Source organism: Chelonoidis abingdonii, chromosome 11 (genome assembly GCF_003597395.2).
Source record: "Chelonoidis abingdonii isolate Lonesome George chromosome 11, CheloAbing_2.0, whole genome shotgun sequence".
Taxonomy (NCBI): domain Eukaryota; kingdom Metazoa; phylum Chordata; order Testudines; family Testudinidae; genus Chelonoidis; species Chelonoidis abingdonii.
Genome location: NC_133779.1, coordinates 36,897,979 through 36,921,001, shown reverse-complemented (window position 1 = coordinate 36,921,001; position 23,023 = coordinate 36,897,979). Strand labels below are relative to the sequence as shown.

The 23,023-nt window shown below is 52.7% G+C and overlaps 1 protein-coding gene across 1 annotated transcript; it reads right to left on the bottom strand.

Annotated features, from left to right (window-relative positions):
• Positions 1–1,747: 1,747 nt before the first annotated feature.
• On the bottom strand, positions 1,748–18,896 carry LOC116823811 (repulsive guidance molecule A-like). Its single transcript, XM_032778707.2, has 3 exons — positions 18,705–18,896; positions 14,082–14,575; positions 1,748–2,720 (listed from the first exon to the last, which is right to left on the bottom strand). Exons 1-3 carry the CDS (start codon positions 18,826–18,828, stop codon positions 2,052–2,054), a joined length of 1,287 nt encoding a protein of 428 aa, XP_032634598.1. The 5' UTR covers positions 18,829–18,896; the 3' UTR covers positions 1,748–2,051.
• Positions 18,897–23,023: the final 4,127 nt, after the last annotated feature.

Genomic DNA, 23,023 nt, shown 5'->3' with positions numbered 1-23,023 from the left:
TCAGAGACGGATTAGTTTTTTGGGGTCCTGAGCCAGAGAAAGTGGGAGCCCCTCCCCCCCACCTCTCATGCTCCTGCCAGGGAAATGGGGTCAGGGTGTAGGAGCTTGCCCTGCTGGGGAGTGTGGTTGCGGCGTGGGGGCAGGAGCACCAGGTGGGTGGACGGAGCGGGGCAAGCCCCCATGCCCTGACCCTGCTCCCTGGCAGGAGCACTGAATGGGACGAGGGCTAAGGTGGAGGGGGGGGGCATTTTTCCAGGGCCTCTCAATTGCCCAGGGCCCCTGGGCCTGGGCCCTGTTGGCTCAGTGGCTAATGGGCCACCGGATGCACTGGTCAGTTATCGCACATCCACCTGCCTTTGTTTACTGCAATGGTCACCGAGCTCATAGGGGAGACTGAGGATTTGGGTATGAAGCACCAGGGAGGCCCTCAGGCAAAGAATTATTGCCAAGAGTGGCTGGACGCTTGTCCCATCCCATCCTGTCCAGGTCAAGCCCCAGCTCTGCTCTTGCATGTTCTAGAACAGGACGATTTCTCTATTGAATAAAATCAAAGTGAAAAGGGAGGGAGAGTGGAGATCGGAGACCTGAAGTGCAGCACGGTACAATACTCCACCCACCGGCTCGAGCAAGATGTTCTCACACAGACCCGCAGACACAGCTCTAAGGCTGCAGACCCAGGCTGAAGCAGAGGAAAAGGGGCTGCAAGAGGAGGCGAGCAAATGGAAGCAACCCGCTGCCTGCTGCAGCAGAGCAGCTTGGGGTCGGTGCGCTTCATTCCAAGGCCAGCTCACCTAGCAAAACCTACCTTAGGCTGGAGGTGGGGCAGCAAGGGAGAGCCCAGCGCAATGGCAGGAGGGGTGAGCCACACTCCGCACCCCCCCCTGCCCCCATCAGATCCTGCTCAAGACCAGGCAGCCCCTCTCGCCACCCCTGCTATTTTTGGTGCACGCGCTTGTGCGGTGCTACTGCAGGTACGTCGCCAATGCAGCTTGAGCCCCGGCATCTGCATAGCCTAGCCAAGATCACGCTGCAGGGTACAGAGTGACCTGCCGGCAGACAGGAAAACTGGGCTTGGGGCTGGTAAAGGCCTCTGATGAAGGACCAGGTTCCAAGCGCGGAGGCTGGTTCCTGCGGAGAAGGGAAGCTCTCACTCCGCCTTTCTTCTTGTACCATTTGTTGCAGAGGGCATTTCATCTACGTCTTTACCCTGAGGGACCAGCAGCCCTTGCATATGAGCACACCGGGGATCAGGCTGAAGGCTCAGGCACTTTGACTCCTTCCCTGCACACAGGCACAAGACCACGGATACTTTAAAAAACAGCGGTTTAATTAAAATAGAGATTAAAATGCTATTAACAGCTGGTTGAGGGGGAGGTTTATGAAGTCCACAAAAAACAGCAGCGTGGAGGAACACCAGTTGTACAGAACGTACAGACACATTTACAGGCTGGAGAGCACAAATCTACACATCTTAGCAATGATAATAAGAGAAGCTGTTTCTTCAGGCTCAGCTGCTCCCAAATCCATGACGGGCTCTGTCTGGGCTCGGACTAGTTGAAGCCACGAGGCGTGTGTGTCTGGGGTGGGGCTGCTACGACAGGCTATCGTGACCATTTCACAGGTTAGACGGCTCTGCAGGAGGAACAGTGCGAGGGCTCCCGCTGCCCCTTTCTGCTCAAACCAGCAGCTTTCCTCGGGGGCATTGGAAAGGAGCCAGGTTTCATGGCGTAGTCTCCTGAGGCAGTTGAGAGTCTGGCCAACCTACAAAGCAGTAGCCCTGGCAAAGCAAGAGCCAACGCTCGTCCCCGACTCTTGCTCCCAGGGCAGGGGTGCAGCTGTAGTTTATGGGATTCAGTGGAGACCAGAACATCTGAGCAAGCCGCACTTTGTCTTCAGTTAGCAACAGAGAGGAGAGGGGGAGTCAGCTGGACCAAGCAGCCCAGCTTGGTGGAGAAGAATTTGGACCCTTCATTCTGCTCCAAGATTGGGAGGTGCCAGGGGCTTCTCTCTTCCTATATGGGGGCCAGATACTGACAAAATGTCCGCACTCATTAGCAGCACCAGAACAGCTTTAGGAAGGCAAGACCGCACCAGACTAATGAGGCAGCAGGCTGCCCAGGCCCCGGAGCGCCAGTGGCCACGTTAATAGTATTGGAGACCGTATGCAACTTGAGTCTGCTGGGGTACAAGGCCTTCAAGTCTTCCAAGGCCCCATAAGCAGCCATGGAGAACTCGGGGTCCCCCGTGGTGAGCAAGTCAAAGACGCAGGACTGGAAATACACGTCCTCCACCTGCAGGATGTGGCGACACTGCTCGGTGGCCATTTCGACCGTGTAGGCTCGGCGGGAGCTGGGCCAGAGGGGGCTGGAGCTCCCCAGGCTCAGCCTATGCTCCTGGATCAGTTCATTCTTTGGGCAGCCGTGCAGACAGAGCTGGAGGCCGGTGCTCTCCTCCGAGAGGTTCAGGCTCTCCTCCGGCACACGGATGGCGAAGGTGAGGTAGCGGCCCACTTGGCGGATGATGACAGTGCTGCCGATGTAGCTGGCCTGGATCTCCACCTGGCCGGCGTCCGGCTTTTCCAGGATGCGTAGGCTGCTGGCTCCCTCCTGCCACCCTCCGGTTCTTGTGCCGTCACTGAACGCCAGTGGCAGGTCCTCTGTGGTCGCCTGATAAACCTTCTGCTCTGTGCAGCCCTGGTAACTCTTAAAGATCAGCGTGATCTGCAGGGGAGACGGAAAGCAACAAGATCAGCCTGGTGAAAACGCAGCCTGGTCCCCACCTCCCGCCGCAGCTGTGTCCACTAGGGAAAGGCACCGGGTGACACAGTAGCTCGCAAAGAGGCTTTGGGGAGAGGCGCTGACTCCATGGGTGGTCCAGGCTGGAGCACCCACGGGAAAAAAAGAAAAAAAGTGGGTGCTCAGCACCCACCAGTGGGCCCCACCGCTCAGCTCCTTCCTCTCTCCCACTCCAGTGCCTCCCACCTGACGAGGATCAGGGAGCCAGGGCCGGGAGCGGGGTCACGGCTCCGGGAAGGGGGGACGTGGACAGGGTAAGGGGGTCGAGGCTGGGCACAGAGCCCTGAGTGTGGAGCTATTGCGGGGGACACTTGGTGCGGGGCTGGCTGCAGGGGCCAGCAGCAGGGTCTGCATCTTGGTCTGGGGCCAGGAGCAGAGCTGGGTGGCGCTCCCTTCCCATCCCCCATGGGGCCTGGTCCCCAGCTGTGCTCCCCCAAACATTCATCCATCCCCCCACACTTTGGGGACCTCTGCCCTAAGCCATCTATTCTCTACTTCCCAGTGACACATTCCACTAGAGCTGAAGCTTACCTGTCCCACTGTGCTCCAAAACCCGCCGGGGTGGGTCATGAGGAACCCAGAGCCCCCCAGAATATCTTTTCTGCTAGAGGCACCTTGCCTCAAGTAGTTTCAAACCTGGCAGCCGGATCCCTGAGGCCACTGGCCACACAACCTTAACGAGCTGTCCATAGCTGCAGCTCTTCTCTGGTCCCCACAACCCTCCGCTGGCACATCCAGCTGCCAGGACACAGAGCACAGGGAGAGCTAAGTTCATCGTTGCTTCTAACTCCAACCTCATCCACTGTCAGACCCGACATCGCTTTTGGTAACCACCAGGAAGTCAGCCGGGTTGGCAGATGGCCACACAGCCTCAAGAGCATTCACAAGGGCACACTCAGCAGAAGGGCTATGTGTGGGCAGATGCTGACCTGAGCTAGGCTATCCCAGCCAACAGTGTGGTGTGGGGAAGGGACCTTCCCAAACTCTGCTGTGCCTCTCTCATGGTTAGAGACCATCAGTGTTCAGTGAGGCCATCCCTGGCCTCGCTAGGGACAGCAGTTGTTTCAAGGTTCCTGAACAGGTTTAAACTTAGGCGACAAGAGGCCATCAGCACCGTGTCCTTGTCTGGTAGCAAGGGAAGCCAGGCGCCAGCCGGATACGTGCTACGGGACAGGGTTGTCTCTGAACAAGGCCCAGCGCATAGAGGCCATCAGCACCGTGCCCTTGGCTGGTGGCAAGGGAAGCCAGGCGCCAGCCGGCTACGTGCTACGGGACAGGATCGTCTCTGAACAAGGCCCAGCGCATAGGTGGGGCCCTTCATTTTCCATTTTTATGTTATTTAATTTTTCTCGGGAATGGAGCAGTGTTTATTACCACCACCACAAAAACAGGTGAAAATCTATTAATAATTGTCCTGGGTAAATATCAGGGTTTATTTTGGTGGGCTGAAAGACAGGGAGGTGGAAAGTATCCAGCAGATTAAGGCTTTGAATTCTGTTCATCAATGTGCTTTGCTGCAGAACTAAAAAAAGAACTGAAAACTCAATGCCACCTCTGTGTGTAAGAAAACAGTACGTCTCTAATCCCCACCTAAAACTTGTCAGTTGAATAAACAGCTTACTGCAGTAGACTAAGGCCATGTCAACACTACAAAGTTACGTTGACTTCATGGTAGTCGACATTAAGCCTTCGCTTGAAGTAAGTCATTCTTGCGTGTCCACACAACGTTCATTATGTCGGCAGAGTGCATCCTCGCAAGCAGGGCTTGCATCGAGGCATGGAGCACTGCATCGTGGGTAGCTATGCCTCAGTGCACATAGCCAAGTGGAATTTTGGGTTGGGTTTGCAATGCCTTATGGGATCAAAACATTGGCACAGGTGGTTAAGGGGACATCACATTAGCTTCCCATGATGCACTTACCTCCTTCCCTCCCTGAAATCAATAGCAAACAAGCCAAGCCTTTTTTGCATCTTCTTTCGTGAGCCTGGGTTATCCTTGCGGACACCATAGCATGATAAGCATGGACGCTGGTACGCTGTACTCTGTTCTGTACTCTGCTGTTCCTGCAGTATTTACACAGCCACCACACAGAACAACCCTGCTGGAAGGCAGAATGAAGCAATTCACAGTTGCTGGTGACAGTCACACATCACCTTGACACGGCTGAGCACCGTTTCTGAGCCTGAGAAACAAGCACTGCCTGGTGGGACTGCATGGTTATGCAGCTATGAGATGACAAGCAGGGCTGCAGAACTTTCGAATGCATAAGGCCACTTCCCAGGAAGAGCATTCCACAGCCCTGAAACGCAGCAATAGCAAAATGAGAGGTGCTCTAACAGCGGAGAAGCGACTGGCAATAGGTCCATGGAAGCTTGCAATGCCAGACTGCTACTGGTCAGTAGAGAACCGATTTGGAGTGAATAAATCTAACAAGGGATCTGTTGTGATCCAAGGTTGCAGGATCATTAACAGACTTCTGCTAAGAAGGGTAGTGATTCTGGGCAACTTGGAGGACATAGTGGATGGTTTTGTGACAAAGGGGTTCCCTAACTGCGGTGGAGTGATAGGGATATGCGTTCTATCTTGGCACCAGACCACCTTGCCAAAAAGAGTAAATAACCCAGAAAGGGGTACTTCTTAATAGTGTTGCCAGCGCTGGTGGATCACAGGGGCTGTTTCACCGACATCAACAAGGGATGGTCGGGAAGGGTGCATGACACAGACACATCTTTAGGAACACAGGCCTGTTCAGAAAGCTGAAAGCAGGGACTCTGTCCAGACTGCAAAATAACCATTGGTGATGTTGAAATGTCAATTATGAACCTGGGAGACCCAGCCTACTCCTTGCTTCCATGGCTCATGAAGCTGCATACCAGCACCCTGGACAGCAGTAAGGACCAGTTCAACCACAGACTGAGCAAATGCAGAATGGTGGTGAAACATACCTTTGGACATTTAAAAGGTTGCTGGCGCTGTTTGCTTACTAGATTAGACCTCAGTGAAAGCAATATCCCCATTGTTATTATGGAGCACACAACAGACAGCAATATCTGTGAAACAAAGGGAGAAAAGTTTCTGCCAGGGTGGGAGGTGAGGCAAATCATGTGGCAGCCAGTTTTGAGCAGCCAGACACCAGGGCAATCAGAACAGCACATCAAGGGGCTCTGCGTCTCTGTGAGGCTTTGAAAACCAGTTTCAGTAACAAGCCAGAGTAACATGAGACTTATCTGTGTTGTTCCTTACCAAGCTGTCCTCTTCCTTGCATTTTCTCCCCTTTAAACTCCACTCCCATCAACCACCATGTGTTGAATGAATAAAGAGCCTTTTCTCCTCAATCCGTTAAGTTTTATTATGCTACAAACATACAGAGACAGCAAAGAAAAGAAAGATAACGTCGGGCAGAAGGGCTGATAACACTGTGGGGGGAGAAACAAGGAAAGCTTGCTTACAGATGCACTGCAACAATTAAAGGTGTGGGACTGGGCACCTTCTGGTCCTTGTACCCTTCTCTGGTGTTGAGTGCAAGGGATACAGAACACCCCATATGCACATACCTAAAAGGACGTTTGGGGGAGGAGGAGGAGGATGTAGAATTGGGCAATGATGGCAGCAGGTTTAGAACTGGCTGCAGTGGGACTCTCGCATCCAGCTGCCTTTCATGAACCTCAACATGTCTGACTGCTCATTCATAATCCACACGATCTCTTCCTGCATCCCTGTATGCTCTCCTGTCCTCCCTGTTCAGGTCCAGGTTTTCAGACAGAGCATGGAGGATTGCACTGAGCTCCATCTTGTCTCTCAGAGGCGTGCATTGAACACATCCTCCTGAGTCTTCTTTTTCTGCCTTCTAACCTGGCAAAGTCTCTGTCCCGGTGTGGAGGATGCACCGACAGACAAGGTTTCTGCAGCAAAGCACAAGGGTAGCATTGACGGTGCTTACATTGTTTCTGGGGCAAGCTGGATGTTTTTGTCTTTAAATTAAAAAACCCCACCCATCAATGCATTTCACTGCAAGCCACAACGTAATCACAACTTCTGGCTATTGCAAGTGTCAGTTTGCTGCTCCAGCTTGGGTGAGTATGGCCACGAGGCATGGGCGAGAGGCCTTGTGCTGCTGCTTTTGTGAGGATATCCTTGGGATCACAGGCTGGAACTTGAGAAAAGCCCTCTTTCTCCTTGCAACCTGGATGGTGCTTGAAGACAGGCACCAGGGTAAAGCCCCCCCAAATAGTTTGTATTTTTTTTTTTTTTTTAGCAAAAGTGATACTGGGTTGGGCGGAAGGGAGACAAACAAGAAGCCGCCACCCTCGCTGTTCCCTTCCCCCCATGCTGCTTGCAATACCTGGTGATCCCTTCCAACCACAACCACGGCACGTTTGGGAAAGCCTGGTTGTGAGACCCATATTTCACCCAACAGGTGGTGGATTTCTTGCTGAATTATTTGTGGTTTAAGAGCTAGCATTGAAAGCTTCCCCCGTTTCCCCTAGGTGACCCTGTGCGATATCACTCTCCTGACGGTAACAGAGGCGACAAGGGAGCAGATGCAGCAAGCGTCTGGGGACAGACCTGGTCCTTATTCTGCCATGCCGTGTGCCGCAACGATCCCAGCAGAGTTAATACTGGAGTGGCACGGGAAAGTGTCCTACCATGGTGAATGCAAAAAGGCAGCCCTTCCCTGAAACCTTCTGTAAAGGATTGCAGAGTACCTCCATGAAAGCTTCCTCGAGATCTCCATGGAGGATTCCCAGGTCAACCACATGCACACAAACCGTCTGTTTCGGAGAGCACCCTCGGTGTAGCTGGAGTGGCCACTGACATCCACTACACCTACTTTTTTGTTCAGATTAAACATAATATAATAGCATGTAACCCCTTCAGTTTGACTGGAAATGTGGACTCACCAGAGGTGCCTTTCCCGGCATCCGGCTCCGCTGCCAACTGGTCCTGTGAAGGGATGGGCTCCAGGGTTAAAAAGAGTTCTTAGCTGTCGGGGAAAATGGATCTTCTGCTTGCCTGCCTCACCTTCTCCACCTCCTCGTCGTTGCTCGAGGTCGCCCATGGCTCCTGGCAAGTATCCATGGAACATTTTGGGGAGTGATGGCGTCGCCGCCAAGAATTGCATGCAGCTCCTCATAGAAGCGGCATGTCTGTGGGGCAAAACCAGAACAGCTGTTCACCTTCCTTATCTTCTGGTACGTTTGCCGAAGCTCCTTTACTTTCCCGCAGCACTGCTGTGTGTCCCTGATGTAGCCCTTCTCCCCATGCGATATTGGCACAGATGTCAGCGTTTCTTCTGCTGGATCGGAGCTCTGCCTGCACAGATTCTTCTTCCCCACCCAGCAATAAGATCCACCAACTCCTATGTGCTCCATGCCGGAGCATGTCTGCGGACTTGATTCTCCATGATCAGCCGTGCTAGCGAGCTCTCCAGCTGATCAAATAGGAAATGAACATTCAAAAGTTCCCGGGGCTTTAAACAAGGGAGCAACTGTTTCCTGTGTACCTGGGTGACGTGCAGTGGAGTTGAAAGTGCTCTCCAGAACGGTCACAGCAGAGCACTGTGGGATACCTCCTGGAGGCCAATTCATTCGAATTACACAACGCCATGTCGACCTCTGGCTGTCAAATTAAGCGCTACGCCTCTCATGGAGGTGGAGAACAGAAGTTGATTTTACAGGCCACTAAGGTGAGCAGAAGGGATGTGGTAGTGTAGACGCATACATTATTAGATCGACTTAATGCAGCTTATGTCGACCTAAGTTTGTAGCGTAGACCAGACGTGTAATATTAGCCTATAAATATTTACATTTAATAATTGGGCCACACCATTTGCTGCACATATTTCATTCTTTTCTCCTGTTTTTGTTTTGTTTTTTTAAACTTGCAAATACTTCCTTGTGAGATGTGTACGTGGCAAGCATGACATTCATCAGTATCTTCAGATCCGCACACACTTCAGAGCTTGCATGCAGGCCTGTTTGTTTATTGTGTGTATCTTCTAGACTAATACACAGTCTTATTTCAACAGGCAGATTTGCATATACACACAGACTAATGTATTATCTTCATACATAGATCTCATGCAATGTACCGTATGTTCCTAACAAAACCAGTTATTTTGCATATATTTGAATGATACAAAAGTAGGGTGAAAAATCATTAAAAATCAGTTTAAACTGAAAACGAAAGGGCTTACGCATGGAGTAGGCAGGTAAGGACAAGTGCCCTGAAGGTTTCAGTACAGCACACCATGATCAAACTCCAGCATGGGGCAGCCTACAGTCTCAACCTGGGGTGTGCCAAGCTGCTGCCCCCACCTCTTATTATTCATGTCTCCATAGCACCTAGGAACGCCAACCATGGGCCAGCACCCTTCTGTGCTAGGCTCTGCACAAACAGAACAAAATGCCAGTCCTGTTCTGTCCATTTCCTCCAGAGCATGTGGCACTGGCCACTGTTGGAAGACAGGATACTGGGCTAGATGGACCTTTGGTGTGACCCAAAGGTCTTACAGTCCTCTCCCAAAGCACTTACAATCTAAGCCTACCACAAGCCGCAGTTCCTCCTGGTTCTAGACCCATCCCCAGCTCATGGTTTCCAGAGACTCTGACCAACCAAACTAGAGAGAATCCTTCCTTCCTGCTACTCCAAGCAGCATTCTTTCCTCTCCCTTTGTGCGGGGGAGAGGGGGCTTCTCTGGTGTACATTCACCTGTTACCGGCTGTGCAGCTGAAACAATCCGCAGAAGAGGGGATGTCCATGCACAGGGCGGCAGAAATAAGCAGTCTAGGAGATTGGGGGTGGGGAGGTAGGCGAGGGCCTTGGTCACCCACAAAGGGAAATCAGTCCTTAACGAACAGAAAGCCCCAGCAGCAGCATGAAGAACTGAGCAGCTGACGTACAAAGATCGGGGCTGTAACTAAGCCCTGCACTGTAACTGGTTTATCCCCCCACACACACCTGCTTGCTACTGCCAGTTCCCGGGAGCCAACCCCTGCAGACGTGGCAAGGGAGACGGAGACTCAAGATTGAAGGGAAGGTGGGTTGGAAAGACAGAGTCCTCAGTGAGGTACCTGAGAATGACAGCCCTGCCCCAGCCTGCCCACCTATCCAGCTGCCCCCCTCCAACGGCTTTTGCTAGGGAGCATGTCCTGACCTACCCTCCTGTCCTACAACTCCAGAGCAATTGCCTCCAACGCTCCCCTGCAGCAGAGCAACAGCGGCTGCTGGATGAGCATTAACCTTGACGATGAACACCCGTCCTTTCTTAGCTGTGCTAGCCACAAGGAGAATGAGCATATCAGGGACCACGCAGGGTGCTTGGCCTGTTAAAGCAGGCGGACAGCCCCTAATCTAAATCAACCGCCAAGAAGCTGAAGCACAGAGGGGAAAAGAACCTCCTAGCTTCACTCAACTGGAGAAGACCCAGGAGGAAACAGGAGGGGAGCCCCTCTGAGCAAGCACCCAACACCAAGTCTTCAATGTTGTGGCACTGGCAGGAGGCCCTGCCATGAGGCGAGTAGAGGAGCAGCTAAGGGGTTGCCCAGGTCAGAGGTCAGAGCTGCAAAACAGAACAGAGTCCCCCAGGCTCGCAAGCTCAGCTGGATGGCAGGTACCTTCCTGAGACCAAAATACACGTCACCCCGGCAGCAGGAGAGCCAAAGAGAGGTCAGGACAGAGGGTATGGGTGAGGCACAGCAAGCAGAACAAGTGGGACAAACAGAAAGTGGAAGCATCTGCAGAGCTGGCATTTAATGAGCACCAGAGAAACAGCCATGAGCCTCAGCAGGATGGGGCTGGAAGGGAATACAAATAGGAGAAGATCTGTGAAAAGGGAAGCAGAAACCAACCGGGGGTAGGTAGAGATAAAAGCACTAAAGCAGCAGTGGCCAAGAAAAGCCCCCACCTTGAAAGAAGGGAAGGAAAGTGAGGGAAGTGGGCGTGGCAGAAGAGGGATTGAAAAAGGAGGTGGCATCACAGATAGCCACTGCAGGCCGCTCAGTGTCCAAGAGCCAGGGAGTTCTACTGGCTGGACCAAAGACAGACAGACAGGGAAGAGAAGCTCTTAGTCTGCCCTCTGTATGTCCAGTATAGGGGGGAAATGATGCCTAGGCAGGATCAAACTGCTCATTTTCCTGTCAGACAGGAGACATGGAGAGGTAATGTGGCCTAGCAGGCTGATCACAGGGCTGGGAGCCAGGAGAGCATCACTGCTGTGTCTCTAGTGCTGCCCGTCTCATTCCCTGTCTGCCTAGCGACAGCTATTGCACTTACAATAGAATCTCAGGGTTGGAAGGGACCTCAGGAGGTATCTAGTCCAACACCCTGCTCAGAGCAGGACCAATCCCCAGGCAGATTTTTGCCCCAGATCCCTAAACGGCCCCTCAAGGACTGAACTCACAATCCTGGGGTTAGCAGGCCAATGCTCAAACCACTGAAATATCCCTCCTCCCCTCCCTTAAAAAAAATCAAGTGGACACATTGCGTAAAATGCAGCACTGCTGTCAAACTTGTCCCAGGCACACAGGGGCTGATTTTAAAGGGATTTGGGTGTTGCTGGACTGAGCAGACCAGTGCTTACCTCCTAGGAAGCTTGCCACCCAATGGCAATTTTGGCCCTGAGTTAGGCATCTCCATGCCACTACGGCTCTTTATAAAGGGTTGTAAAGATACACCCCTCTCTAATGCTTCACTCTGCTTAACCCGGCCAGTGCTACTGAAAACAGCTTGTCAGTCACGCCCCAGAGGGGGCTGATAATAGCCTCCAGTTAAACTGCAAGGGCAGGGCAAAGGTAGCTGGAGAGCCCGGGAAGCCACAGATGCAGAGGAGCATAATTCAGAGCTGCTGGTCTAGTCTGTGGAATAGGCGACGCTTCCTGCATAAAGCTACCGACTCCTGACACACTACTGCGCAGGGCCTCGGCGTATTGGAAACGGGGGATGGAGCCTCTAGGTCAGTGGGTCTCAACCAGGAGTTTGGGGCCCCCTGGGGGGCCGTGAGCAGGTTTCAGGGGGTCCGCCAAGCAGGCAGGGCCGGTGCAACCATTTAGGCGACCTAGGCGGTCTTCTAGGGCGCTAGGATTTGGGGGTAGCATTTTCTTTGGCAGCGACCGCGGTGGCTGGATCTTTGGCCGCCCCGGTCGCCGCTGGCATTTAGGTGGAGGGAGCTGGAGCTGGGGCAGGGGAGCGCGGGGAGGCCCACCTGCAGCAAGTAAGGGGCAAGGGGGAGACATGCAGGGGAACTCCCCGCCCCAGCTCACCCCTGCCCCGCCTCCTCCCCTAGCACGCTGTGGCTGCTTCACTTCTCCTGCCTTCCAGGCTTGTGGCACCAATCAGCAGGGGCGGGTGCCTCAGGGCGGAGGGGGAGAGCTGCCACAGGGGGTGGAGGGGCGCCTCAGGGCAGGGGCTTGGGGACGGGGGAGGGTGCAAGGTGGAAATTTCGCCTAAGGCGTGAAACATCCTTGCACCGGCCCTACAAGCAGGGCCAATGTTAGACTTGCTGGGCCTCAGGGCGGAAAGCCTAAGCCCTGCCGCCCAAGGCTGAAGCCCAGAGCCTGGAGTCCTGAAGCAGAAGCCTGAACAACTTAGCTTCATCGGGTGCCTATGGTGTGGGGCCGCGGGCAACTGCCCTGCTTGCTCCCCCTTAACGCCAGCCCTGGCTTTTTATAACCAGTTGTGGCACAGCTGTGACGTGGAATTTTTATCCCATGTTTGGGGGGGGGAGCGCTCAGAAAGAAACAGGTTGAGAAGCCCTGGTCGAGGCCTGGGTCTAATCCCAGACTGGCGAGCAGAGTTTAGGTCGTTACCATCAGACGCGTGCAGAGCACGTGACCCAAGTGAATGGCTTTATTCCTAGAATGCTGGTTTGCTCATCACAAAACCCGCCACCTCCCACACCCGGCTATTCACCATGGCCACAGCCCCTGGTGCTGGCGCTCTAAGTCACGCAGACAGGCAGAGAAGCCTGCAAGGCCAGGGAAAGATGCTTGCGTGGTGAATGTTGGTGCCGTACCCTTCCATCAGATCAAAGAGGGAAGCTGCAGTATGCCATGTTGTCAGTCCAACGCTACCCACATGCACGAATTAACACTTCTAGAAGCAAGACAGAAAAATGTGGATGTTGGGATTTTCATATTGAAGCTTTGGGAGATCGTAGCAAAGAGCAGATACTGTTGCAGATGCAGCTAGAAAATCGGAGCAGTCACACACCGCGTTGGAGATGAAAGCCAATTTCGATCAAGAAGGGATCTTAGCTAGGACACTGGAGTCAATCATACTTTGTCCCGAGCCCATCTCTCCTCTGGGGATCTCAAAGAGCTTCACAGAAGTGTGGTCTCAGATTAACAGGCCCATATTCACATCCCAAGTCAGTGCCTGAGCTGAGAACGGAGTCCTACCCTACAGCATGACCCGAAAGAGGGTCCTGACAGGGGCTCTCTTCTAGTCCAGTTCTGCTACTGCGCTCATCAGTGCAGATCTGAACAGCTGCCAGTGGTACACTAAGAAGCATGAGCAACATCTGTCACAAATCACAATTTCTCTGCCTTCCAGTAGGTCCTTGACTGTCTTTCTGTAGGAGAAGGATGTAGGACAAGGGGTTTTTAAACAACGATTTTTAATCTTCCACCTGGAGTATTGCCAAAGCCGCCCGCCTCCAACCAGGATGGAATAAAAATTTTTCACCATCAAGACCTGAACTGTACAGAGGGTTTGGGGCTACACAGAGCCCCCGCACTTCCTCAGCTCCAGCTCACAGATGCGCTGCCTCTCCTCTCTAGACTTCGTTCAACTCTAGAGATCTCAAAACAAAAACTCAGCTGGAAACAGATTCACTTTTCCCGTCCCTCACTTAAAGCCCTGAAGTTAAGCCAGGCTTGCCTGAAGGTTTGGTAACCGGTCTTGAGTTTGTCGCAAAACTCAGCAGGTTTGGGGCGCTTACACACGGAAGGTTTGCACAGCCCTGCTATGGAGGCAGGCCCTCAACCTCCCACAGGGTCGGAGGACACCATGCGGACTCTAACGCAGTTCTGTAATTACAGAAGACCACGGTAACGTGACAGACCTGCGAGAAAGGTACAGAACAGACACACAATTCTAAGCCCCCATTTAGCAGAGGCTGTTTCCTAAATAGACACTCTGAAATTCACTTCCTCCGATGACCACAAGGGGGTAGCAGATGATCACAGCAGTTTAGTCCCTCCTAACAGAAGCTATTAAGTTAAAGGGTGGGGAGTTGGGGGGTGGTTTGGTTTTTGTTTTGTTTTTTTAAAAAGTGGTCTGATTACCTTGCTGGTGGCCGTGGCGCTGGATCCCAGAACAACTGGGACATTGGTGACCTGGACCGACAGGTACTGATTGTCTATTAGCGGCCAAGCTCCTTCTACTTTACATGTCTGAAACTCATCTTTAAAGGTCCTTAAATGAGGATCCCCAAATAATCCGCAGTGGGCAAATTTCTTCTGAAAGCCAGATCGGCTCTCATAGTTGCACAGCTCTGAAACCAGAGGGTCCGGTGTCCCAGGGGCTTTCGCCGAGGAAGTTGGCCCGTCGCTGGAGCAGTTGTGCTGCGTAAAGAGTTCCTTGATTCGGAAGACGGCGGAGTGATACACCAGGTCTCCCCGGCAGGATTTGGCTGTCTTTCTGGTGCACACGGAGTATGCACGCAAGGCAATGCAATAATCCACGTCCAGCAGTGTCTCTTCCGGCAAGGCATGGCTAGGAGATGTGGCAGCCACGTAGTCTGCGTTGCAGCGTTGGATTCGGCACTGCTGGCCATGCACTGCAAGGAGAAAAGGTCATTCTGATCAATAGCAAGCGTTTGATGGGTGACAATGATCCGCCCACTAACTAGCAACTAGAAAGGTAGGATCTGCCCTAAGCACAAGTCATATAAAGATGGATATTTCCCTCCTTCCGACACTGCAATGAAAGCTCCTGTCCAGAGGCTTAAAAAAGAAGTCCTATAGGTAGAGAAAACACAGAGGCCAAACTCTTCATGACAGCTTGACTGAGATCTAGATGCTACCTATTGGCTGTTGTGACTCATCAACGCCTTGCACTTAAGATAGCGCTCCATCTCCAAAGCACTTTACCAGCCAGGGCCATCACAATACTCCTGAGCCAGACAAGAATTAAGCAAGAATTAAGTATCACCAGCATTTCCTTGTGGTTTTTATTAACTAAATCCCCCTCTCTCTAAGGTGAGGCAGAGCAAAAAAATAATCACAGTTAAAAAAATTGTTACAGAGTGAAAATAAAGGAGCAGGGTTACTTCTGTAGAAAAATAGGTGTTGTGCATTACATGGATGTCACACAAGCTACAACGTACTACAAACATACGTAAGACAGCATCAGGCAGTGCAACGCAATGACTTGCATTTCATATACGTACTATACAAATGTGGCAAAACTATCACTGAAATTTACCAGCCAAGTCACAAGATCGACTGCCTGTTTTTACCATTATGAAGAGAAGAAAAAAAAAAATGATGATTTACTTGCTATTCAAAATAAAGTTCCAAGCCTCAAGTGAACAGAATTTTGAAAGGCTGATTTATATCCACCCACTTTGTGTCAAATCTGTAACAATCTACAAGACGTCTAGACTACTGTTATTCTTCCTATATATATTCAGAAATATCAATGCACTGTGTTGTATTCTTATACACACAAAGCTACACTGTTTGCTACCCTGAACCAGCCCACAAATGTTAAAGGACAAAACACGTGAGTTATTAAATTCATCCAGTATCCTCCCCGGAGGCAGATATCAGCAATGCAGCAATTTTAGACTCAGCATGCAAATCTGTACTGATTAGCTGCAGATCTTAAACACAATATCCACCTCCCTGGAAGCATCTCACAGCCATGTGTGAACATACTGCTGTCACAGGTTTAGCTAGGTTTTACATTAAAGCACAAAACAGTTCTCCCTCTCCCTTCTATTCAGGGAAAAGAAAAAAAGTTATTTTCTATAGCTGGGCTTCTTGGCAATTGGAATAATGAATTGTGGACAGAGGATGGGTGTTAAGATTCCTGAGCTCTATTCCCAGTTCTGCCACTGTCTTGTCTGCTCTTGGGGGGGCGGGGGGGAATCACTCAAACTGAAGTTTTCAAAATCACCCACTAACTCTGGATGCCCAACTGGAGCCTGACTTTCCGAAACGCTGAGCACCCATTAACTTCCAATGAACTCAGTAACAGCATTGGGTGCTCAGCACCTCAGAAGTCAGGCCCTGGTCATCTCCAGCGGAGCATCGAAGAACTGACGCCCCCCCCCCCCAATTACTGCACATTTGATATTTTTGATTTTTCCCTCCATCTATAAAATAGGGATAATTATCCACCTTCCTAAGTGCTCTGCACCACATGTGAAATCTGCTAGGAGTGAACGCGAGTCATTCACTGCATTCCCCACCTTTATGCCTCGTTTACACTTCGACTGCTTCCACAATTAATTGTATTTTAAAGACTCTGCTCAGCACCTTGTGCAGTTTTTTGCTTAAAAACCAATACTAAAGAGAGACACTTCACTCCAGTGGCCTAGGGATTTTCCCAGTTACAGCAACTGAGGAAACAGTTGAAATCTGTTATAAAACGACACGTTCTTAGACAGCGTCACAAAGATACTATGACCTCTACTAAGAACATATTTCCCCCTCTCACTTTAGGTTTAAACCAAACCTTAATGCTCTGACAGAACAAAGTTAGCACATCTTCCACACGCACACCCCCTCTGCGGGGTAAAGTGACTGCAGGGTGGAGGACCCAGTCCTACTTCCACATCATTGTTCTTCACACAGGATGCAAGAACATCTTGTGCAAACCCTGTACCTACTGGGCTGTATTTCATGTTTAGCTAGCAGAAATCCCCCGTGACAGGAGTGTTATCAGGCGGATCATTCCTCTCCCTACCAGGAATGGCTGTGCTCACATGCCCATGGGCAACAGAATTGGGCACAGAAAGCAGGGAGGGCTGGGAAAGTTCCCACCTCCCAGTGGGACCTTCGAGTCCCGGGAGGTTTTATTGGTTAGTGCCTGGGGGTCTGGAAAAGCAGGCAATGGAGAGGACAGCGCTGTGCAGCCCCTGCCAGGGAAGGGGTCCCCAGCCCAGGAGATGGAGAGGGAGCTGACCCAGCCCTCCTTGGGCCGCTGTCCCTGGCTGGCCCGCCGGCAGCAGAAAGGCGCCTCTGTGCTCCAGGCAGCCGCCTTGTTTGCTTTGGCAGGAGCTTCATGTTCGCTCCTCATAGAAAAAACAAACCTCCCAGAAAAGGCTGGTCCACCCCAACACCACGCACACACAGGAGGGCCCGCCAACTAAGCTGAGCACCCAGGCTCCTCTTCAGCACACACCACAGAACGGCCCCCCAACTCAGACACCCTGCAGCCCCCCATACTGCCCCCCAATAAGGCATGTGTTTTGGGACCCCTGCTTCCAACTATGCCGCCACTACCGAGGGGTGCCCGGCAAGGATCCCAGCTCCCAGACAGAGGGGTCCCCAAAAGAGGCAGCCAACTGGGGGTGCCCTCATCCTCTCCCACTAAGCAAGTGCTCTGGGCGATCCCTTTCTCCCATGGGGCCCAGCAGCCAAGGCACATGGTCTGGTGCTCCCTGCAGCCCCTCAAATGAGACACCTGCCTGGGTACCCCCTGACCCAAGGCATGGGCACCCCATCTCCCCCTTTACTCCCTCAGCCCATCTCTGGCTGTTCCCATCAGCTGACCCCCCAGCCCCTACCCTGAATTTCCATTCCAGTTCTGACCCCCTCCTCCCCAGCTCAGCTCCTCTCCAGTTACCCTGCCCCCAGCTCCTTCCTCTCGCTGCCCCACTCCAGCTCCCCCTTCTCTTCGCCACCTGCTCCTGTCCAGCTCTCAGCATCCCCCGTCCGTCTCCCCCATTCCCCCAACCCAGATCCCCTCAGTCCAACTCCCCCCAGCTTCCGCAGCCCAGCTCCCTCCACCGTCCCCAATCTGAGTCCCCCATCCCCCCCACCTGCCCCAGTCCAGTTCTCCTCACCCTCCCCAACCCGGGTCCCCCTTTCATCCCCACCCAACCTGCCCCAGTCCAGCTCTCCTCACCCCCCGGCATCCCCTACCACCCACCTATCGCCCCGTCCAGCCTCACGCACCCTCCCCACCCAGTCCCCCGTTCCTTTCCCCCATAACCTGTCCCACCAGCTCCCCACCACGACAGCATCTCCCAAGCCCAGTCCCCCTTCCCACCATCTACCATATCCCAAGTCCAGCCCCTCCACCTCACCCAACCTGGTCTCCCTCCCCCCCCGACGTCCCAGCCAAGCTCCCCCCTTCCCCCCAGCATCCCATCCCACCCCCCACCCCAAACATTCCGACCGGCTTCCCCCATAGTCCCCGGGCCCCCAGCATCCAGCCCGGTCCCCCTTTCCCCACGTCACTCCCCATCCAGCCCCCCACCCCTAATCAATCCTGCACCCCCTCCCAGTCGCCCAGCACCTCCCACCGGCCCCCACCCCACCATGCCCAGCTCGCCCACCCCAATCATCCCCCACCCCAGCATCGCCAGCCCACAGGTCCTCCCTCCACCTGCCCCAGCTCTGCCCATCCCCAATCTGAGTCCCCCACCCCCAGCAGCCCCAGCCCAAGGCCCTCCACCCTCCACCGCCCAGCCTCCACCACCCCCAATCCAGTCCCCCCACCCCCCAGCATCCCCATCTGGCCCCGTTTCCCCCTCCACTGCGCCAAGCTCTCACCCAACACCCCAAAACAAGCCCCCACCATCCACAGCATCCCCAGCCCGTCCTTCCCCCTCCGCCTGCCCCAAGCGCCAGCACCCACCCCAGCAGCCCCAAGTCAGCCCCAACTCATTCCCGTCCCACCCACCCGCAGTAATCCCCATACCGCTAGGCTCCACCGCCCGCCCCGCCCGCTACCTGCGGACGGCGGGGCCAGGCACACGGACACCAGCAGCACCACCACGCTGAGCAGAGGCCGCCGCCGCGGCCCCCGGGGCCGCTCCACAGCCGCCGGGGGGAGGCTGCCTGGCCCCATAACCATCCAGCCATCGGCCCGGGAGCCTCCAGCTCCGAGCAGAGCTGCCCAGTCCGCCCCGCTCCGCCGGCCCGGGAGAGACTGCAGGGTCCAGCCGCCTCCGTCACCCGAGCGCCGCCAATGGAGCAGCAGAGGCTGCCAAGGATCTGCATATTAATAAGGCTTCAGCCAATGGGAAAGCAGCCAAAACCGACTAATCTGCATATTTATTATCCTGCCACCAATGGGCACGAAAGCAGCGCCCCCAAATTCGTATATTCAATAGCCTCCAACCAATAGGGCAGCTCCAAATGGGAACCTCCAGCAAATAGGGAAAGAGCCAGACCAAGCTAATCTGCATAACAATTAGCCTTTCACCAATGGGACAGCACCTAGGCCCCGTTAATCTGCATATTCATTACCGTTCAGCCAATCCGTGGCAATCTTGTTTCACAGCGCTGTCCTTCAAGACAAGAGAGCTGCTATTGAGGGCAATGGAGAGAGAGGAGCTGCTGCACACTGGGTCTAATGAAGCCAGAAGGGGTGGGGGCGAGAGAGACACTTGGGGATGGGGCAAATATTTGCCTTAGGAGTGCGCCAGGTGGAACCACATGGCATGTATCATAGTGTTTTATTTGTGGGGCGAGAGGACGGATACCTCTACAGGAGGCTTATTCCCCCCATGACCCTTTACAGGGGCTTTCTCTCCCGCCCGCAAACCCCTAAGAAGGCTTTATCCCACCCAAGTGGCACCCTACAAAACACAAGCCCCAAGGACATGATCCGCTTATCCTTAGAATGACATTAAGCGGTCCCACCTGGCCACCCCCATCCTTAACAGGCAGCCTGGCCCAGTGATGGGGTGGGAGTCAGGGCTTCTGGGTTCTCTACCTGACTTGATGAGGCGCTTAGCCAATCTGTGCTTCAGTTTCCCCATTTTGTGGAAGCAGCCATCAAGCTTGATTCATTTCTGTTTGTAAACCGTGCTGCGAGATTTACAAGGGACAGGTGTGGCAGAAGGTCTGTGTTGTTACAGTTTTTCTTTTAAAAGAAGAATGGATTCCAAACCTCCCTCATCCTGTGCCCTGCCTCCCCTCCAAACAGCTATTGCCAGCAACAAATCACAGACATGATCCAGGCAAATGTAATTCTTTCCCCGTTGCCTACAGCCACTTGTGCTTCAGATCTCACTATGACCTTTCTGTCAGCTCCAAGAGTGATTACAGGAACTCCTCGCACTGGAGAAAATAATGGAGGGATTGGGTGATTCCTATTATATTTTGCAAAGCTGCAGAGTGGACTCACTGCCCTGATTTTAAGGCTAGGCAGGGAAAAAACCCACTCTCTGTGCCAGGGTCCCCCTGTGTGCTGCGTTTCACTGAGTGGTGGGTCTGTCTGGAGAGTCTCCATTTCTCTGTTGCTGAAAGAAAGAAAAAAGCCACGTTTGAAGGCATATGTTTAAGGTGAGAATGAAGGGAGCTTTCATTTTAGGGACAGCCGCCAATTAGAAATCTGGTCTCTAGGATCATCCACTCTGTTTCCACTCCACGCTCTTAGGAAAACTGCTCTAAATCAGGAACCTGCAAGTAGAATAGGGTTATGTTTGTATGCGCAGGTGTATGCAGTCAAACCTGTCCATGTAAAACTGTACAATGTGCACAGAGAAAGCCACTAAATACTTGCATGCACATACATCCATGCAACCTCCGCAACAGCAAACCTGCATATAAACACACATGTAAACCCACGAGCACAGTCAAATTTGCGTGTACAAACATCAGTAAACACATACACACAAACCTACATTTGTGTGCACACACGTGCCGAAGTACATACCCACCATCTAGATGTGTGTACACGTATACAGACGTGCAGACATAGAGAACAGCCTGCACTGCTCTGCTAAAGGACCTCCCTCTTCACAAACTAGACATTTCTTTAACTCCAGACCAGTTTGCCAAAGCTCCACAAGGGGAGCTTGGCAGATAAAGCCCCCTAAAGCTGCTTTTTGTTCTTGTGAAGTCAGGCTGATCCCCTGGCCCATCAGCTGTGCAGCCAGAGGGGGCCCTGCACCTTAGCTGGATCCAAGAGCCATCCCACACCCGCCAGGTCCCAAAGCTGGATTTTCACTTCAGATGGCTTTAGATCGGAGGCTGGCCTTCTGACAACAAAGGGCTCCTGTTTTTATTAACTCTCTTTAAACATTCGGGAGGGTAACATTAGTGGGGTTGGAGGGTAGGAGATGGGTAATGGAGGACAGGCAGAGAGGCAGCTTGGGCTAAATTGGAAGCTTCCTCTCTCACTGTCTCTTAACGTTTTAATTTCTCCTCTGTAGGTGCAAGGTGCTGCTCTCCTAAAACAGGGTGGGACAGAGAAATCCTGTACAAGGGTAGCTCATGGATTAATCTACTTTAAATCAATGCATGGATCTGCAGAAGCGAGCAAGCAACCTGATTATTATTTGCATTACCATAAAGTCCCGAACCAAGATCAGGGCCCCATTGTGCTGGATAAACCCAGAGAGACAGACAGCCCTGGCCCCAAAGAGATTACAAGCTAAATAGAAAAGAAAGACGAAGGGTGGGAGGAGAAACAGAGGTCACGGCCTTGCTCTAGGTCACACAGCGTGTCAGAGCCAGGAAGAGAACCCCAATATTCGCTAGGCCAAATTGCATGTGATCTCTCTGGACACTTGACAAAGTCTGGAGCCAGCTCTGCTCTCATTCATACTCATGAAAATCTGGAGCAACTGCAGGTATTGTTGTTCCAGATTTACACCAGAGTAAGTAAGAGCAGAATTTAGCCAATTAACTAATTCTAACAAACTCATGTGAGGTACGTAGCATGCACTGTCACATTCAGGCCCCCTCGAATTTCCCAGCTGTTGCTCTGCTGCACACTGTGGCCACACACAACCTCATGGCACGACCAGGAGGAGAACTCAATTCCTGCCCTTTGAAAACCACAGGCCTTGAGGCAAAGGAGAATCTCTATTAGTGGCACGGGGCCTATTATAGAGCTGAAGGGCTCTGATCCTAACCAGGATTGGGCAGTGATGCCACCGACATATAAGGTAGCCAGTTTGTTACAGTATAAGCATCATTCCCATGTTCCAGATGGTGACAGGAGGATGAATGAGTTGGCCAAAGCCCTTAAGTAAGTCAGTGGAAGAGCAGCAGGGATTAGAATTCAGGAGCTCCTGACTCCCAGGTCTGGTCTCAGTCCACTAGCCCAGTAGTTCTCAACCAGGGGTCCGGGACCCCCTGGGGGTTCACCAAGCAGGGCAAGCATTAGACTTGCTGGGGCCCAGGGCAGAAAGTCGAGGCCCTGAGCCACCTGGGGCTGAAGCTGAAGCCTGAGCAACTTAGCTTTGCAGGAGCCCCTGTGGCGTGGAGCCCTGGGCAACTGCCCTGCTTGCTGCTTCCTCATGCTGGCGCTGGCTTTTATATGCAGAAAAACAGTTGTGGTGGTACAAGTGGACTGTGTAGTTTTTGCAGCATATCGAGGAGGCCTCAGAAAGAAAAAAGTTGAGAACTTCTGCACTAGCCAGCACCACTCCGCATCCTCACCTCAAGTACCTACCTTAGTCACTGTAAATCCCCAGCCACTGCCTGACTACCTTCCTAGCTCCCTCAGAGAAGCTCCGGTTCTGAACCTCCCAGAAACCCTGCAGTTCTGACTTTCACACAGACCTTCCCATGAGCTGACCTCAACCCACCTGTCTTTTGGACGAGACATAAAATTGAAACCCTGAGCACTTGTCATCATTCAAAATCTCATGGCTCTTCAGGCAAGACCAAGTGTTACTCCTGTTGGCATAATTACCTTCCGCTATCTAAAATCCACCCACTGCAACCGTATTTGGATACATTCTCTGTCCACGCCTTATCCTAAAGGGAACTGTTGAACAGCTGCCATGTTCCATCCCAGAGGTGACTGCCTTTTAGTGGGGGGCTAAGTGACAACTGTGAATATTAGGCCAAATCCTGAAGTCCTCACTCAGTTGTTGCTCAGGTGCAACTCCAGCTGACGTTAGTGGGAAGATGAACTGTTACCCTGCACTTTGTAGTTCTACGTTACTTTGGACTCTATTGCACTGACTTGCCTGTTCACTGGGGGTCTGGTTCACCTTTGTCCTGCAGCTCCTTTACACCAGCCAGGCTGACACAAGGGGGCCAGAAGGAGGCATAAAGACCACCAGGGCAAAGGAGGCTGCTGTGCC

Coding starts and splice junctions, on each gene's coding strand:
- LOC116823811 (XM_032778707.2), bottom strand. CDS start 18,828: ATGGTTATGGGGCCAGGCAGCCTCCCCCCGGCGGCTGTGGAGCGGCCC. Junction 14,576..18,704: donor CCTGGCCCCGCCGTCCGCAG/GTAGCGGGCGGG, acceptor TTCTCCTTGCAG/TGCATGGCCAGCAGTGCCGA. Junction 2,721..14,081: donor GCGCCACGGCCACCAGCAAG/GTAATCAGACCA, acceptor TCTCCCCTGCAG/ATCACGCTGATCTTTAAGAG.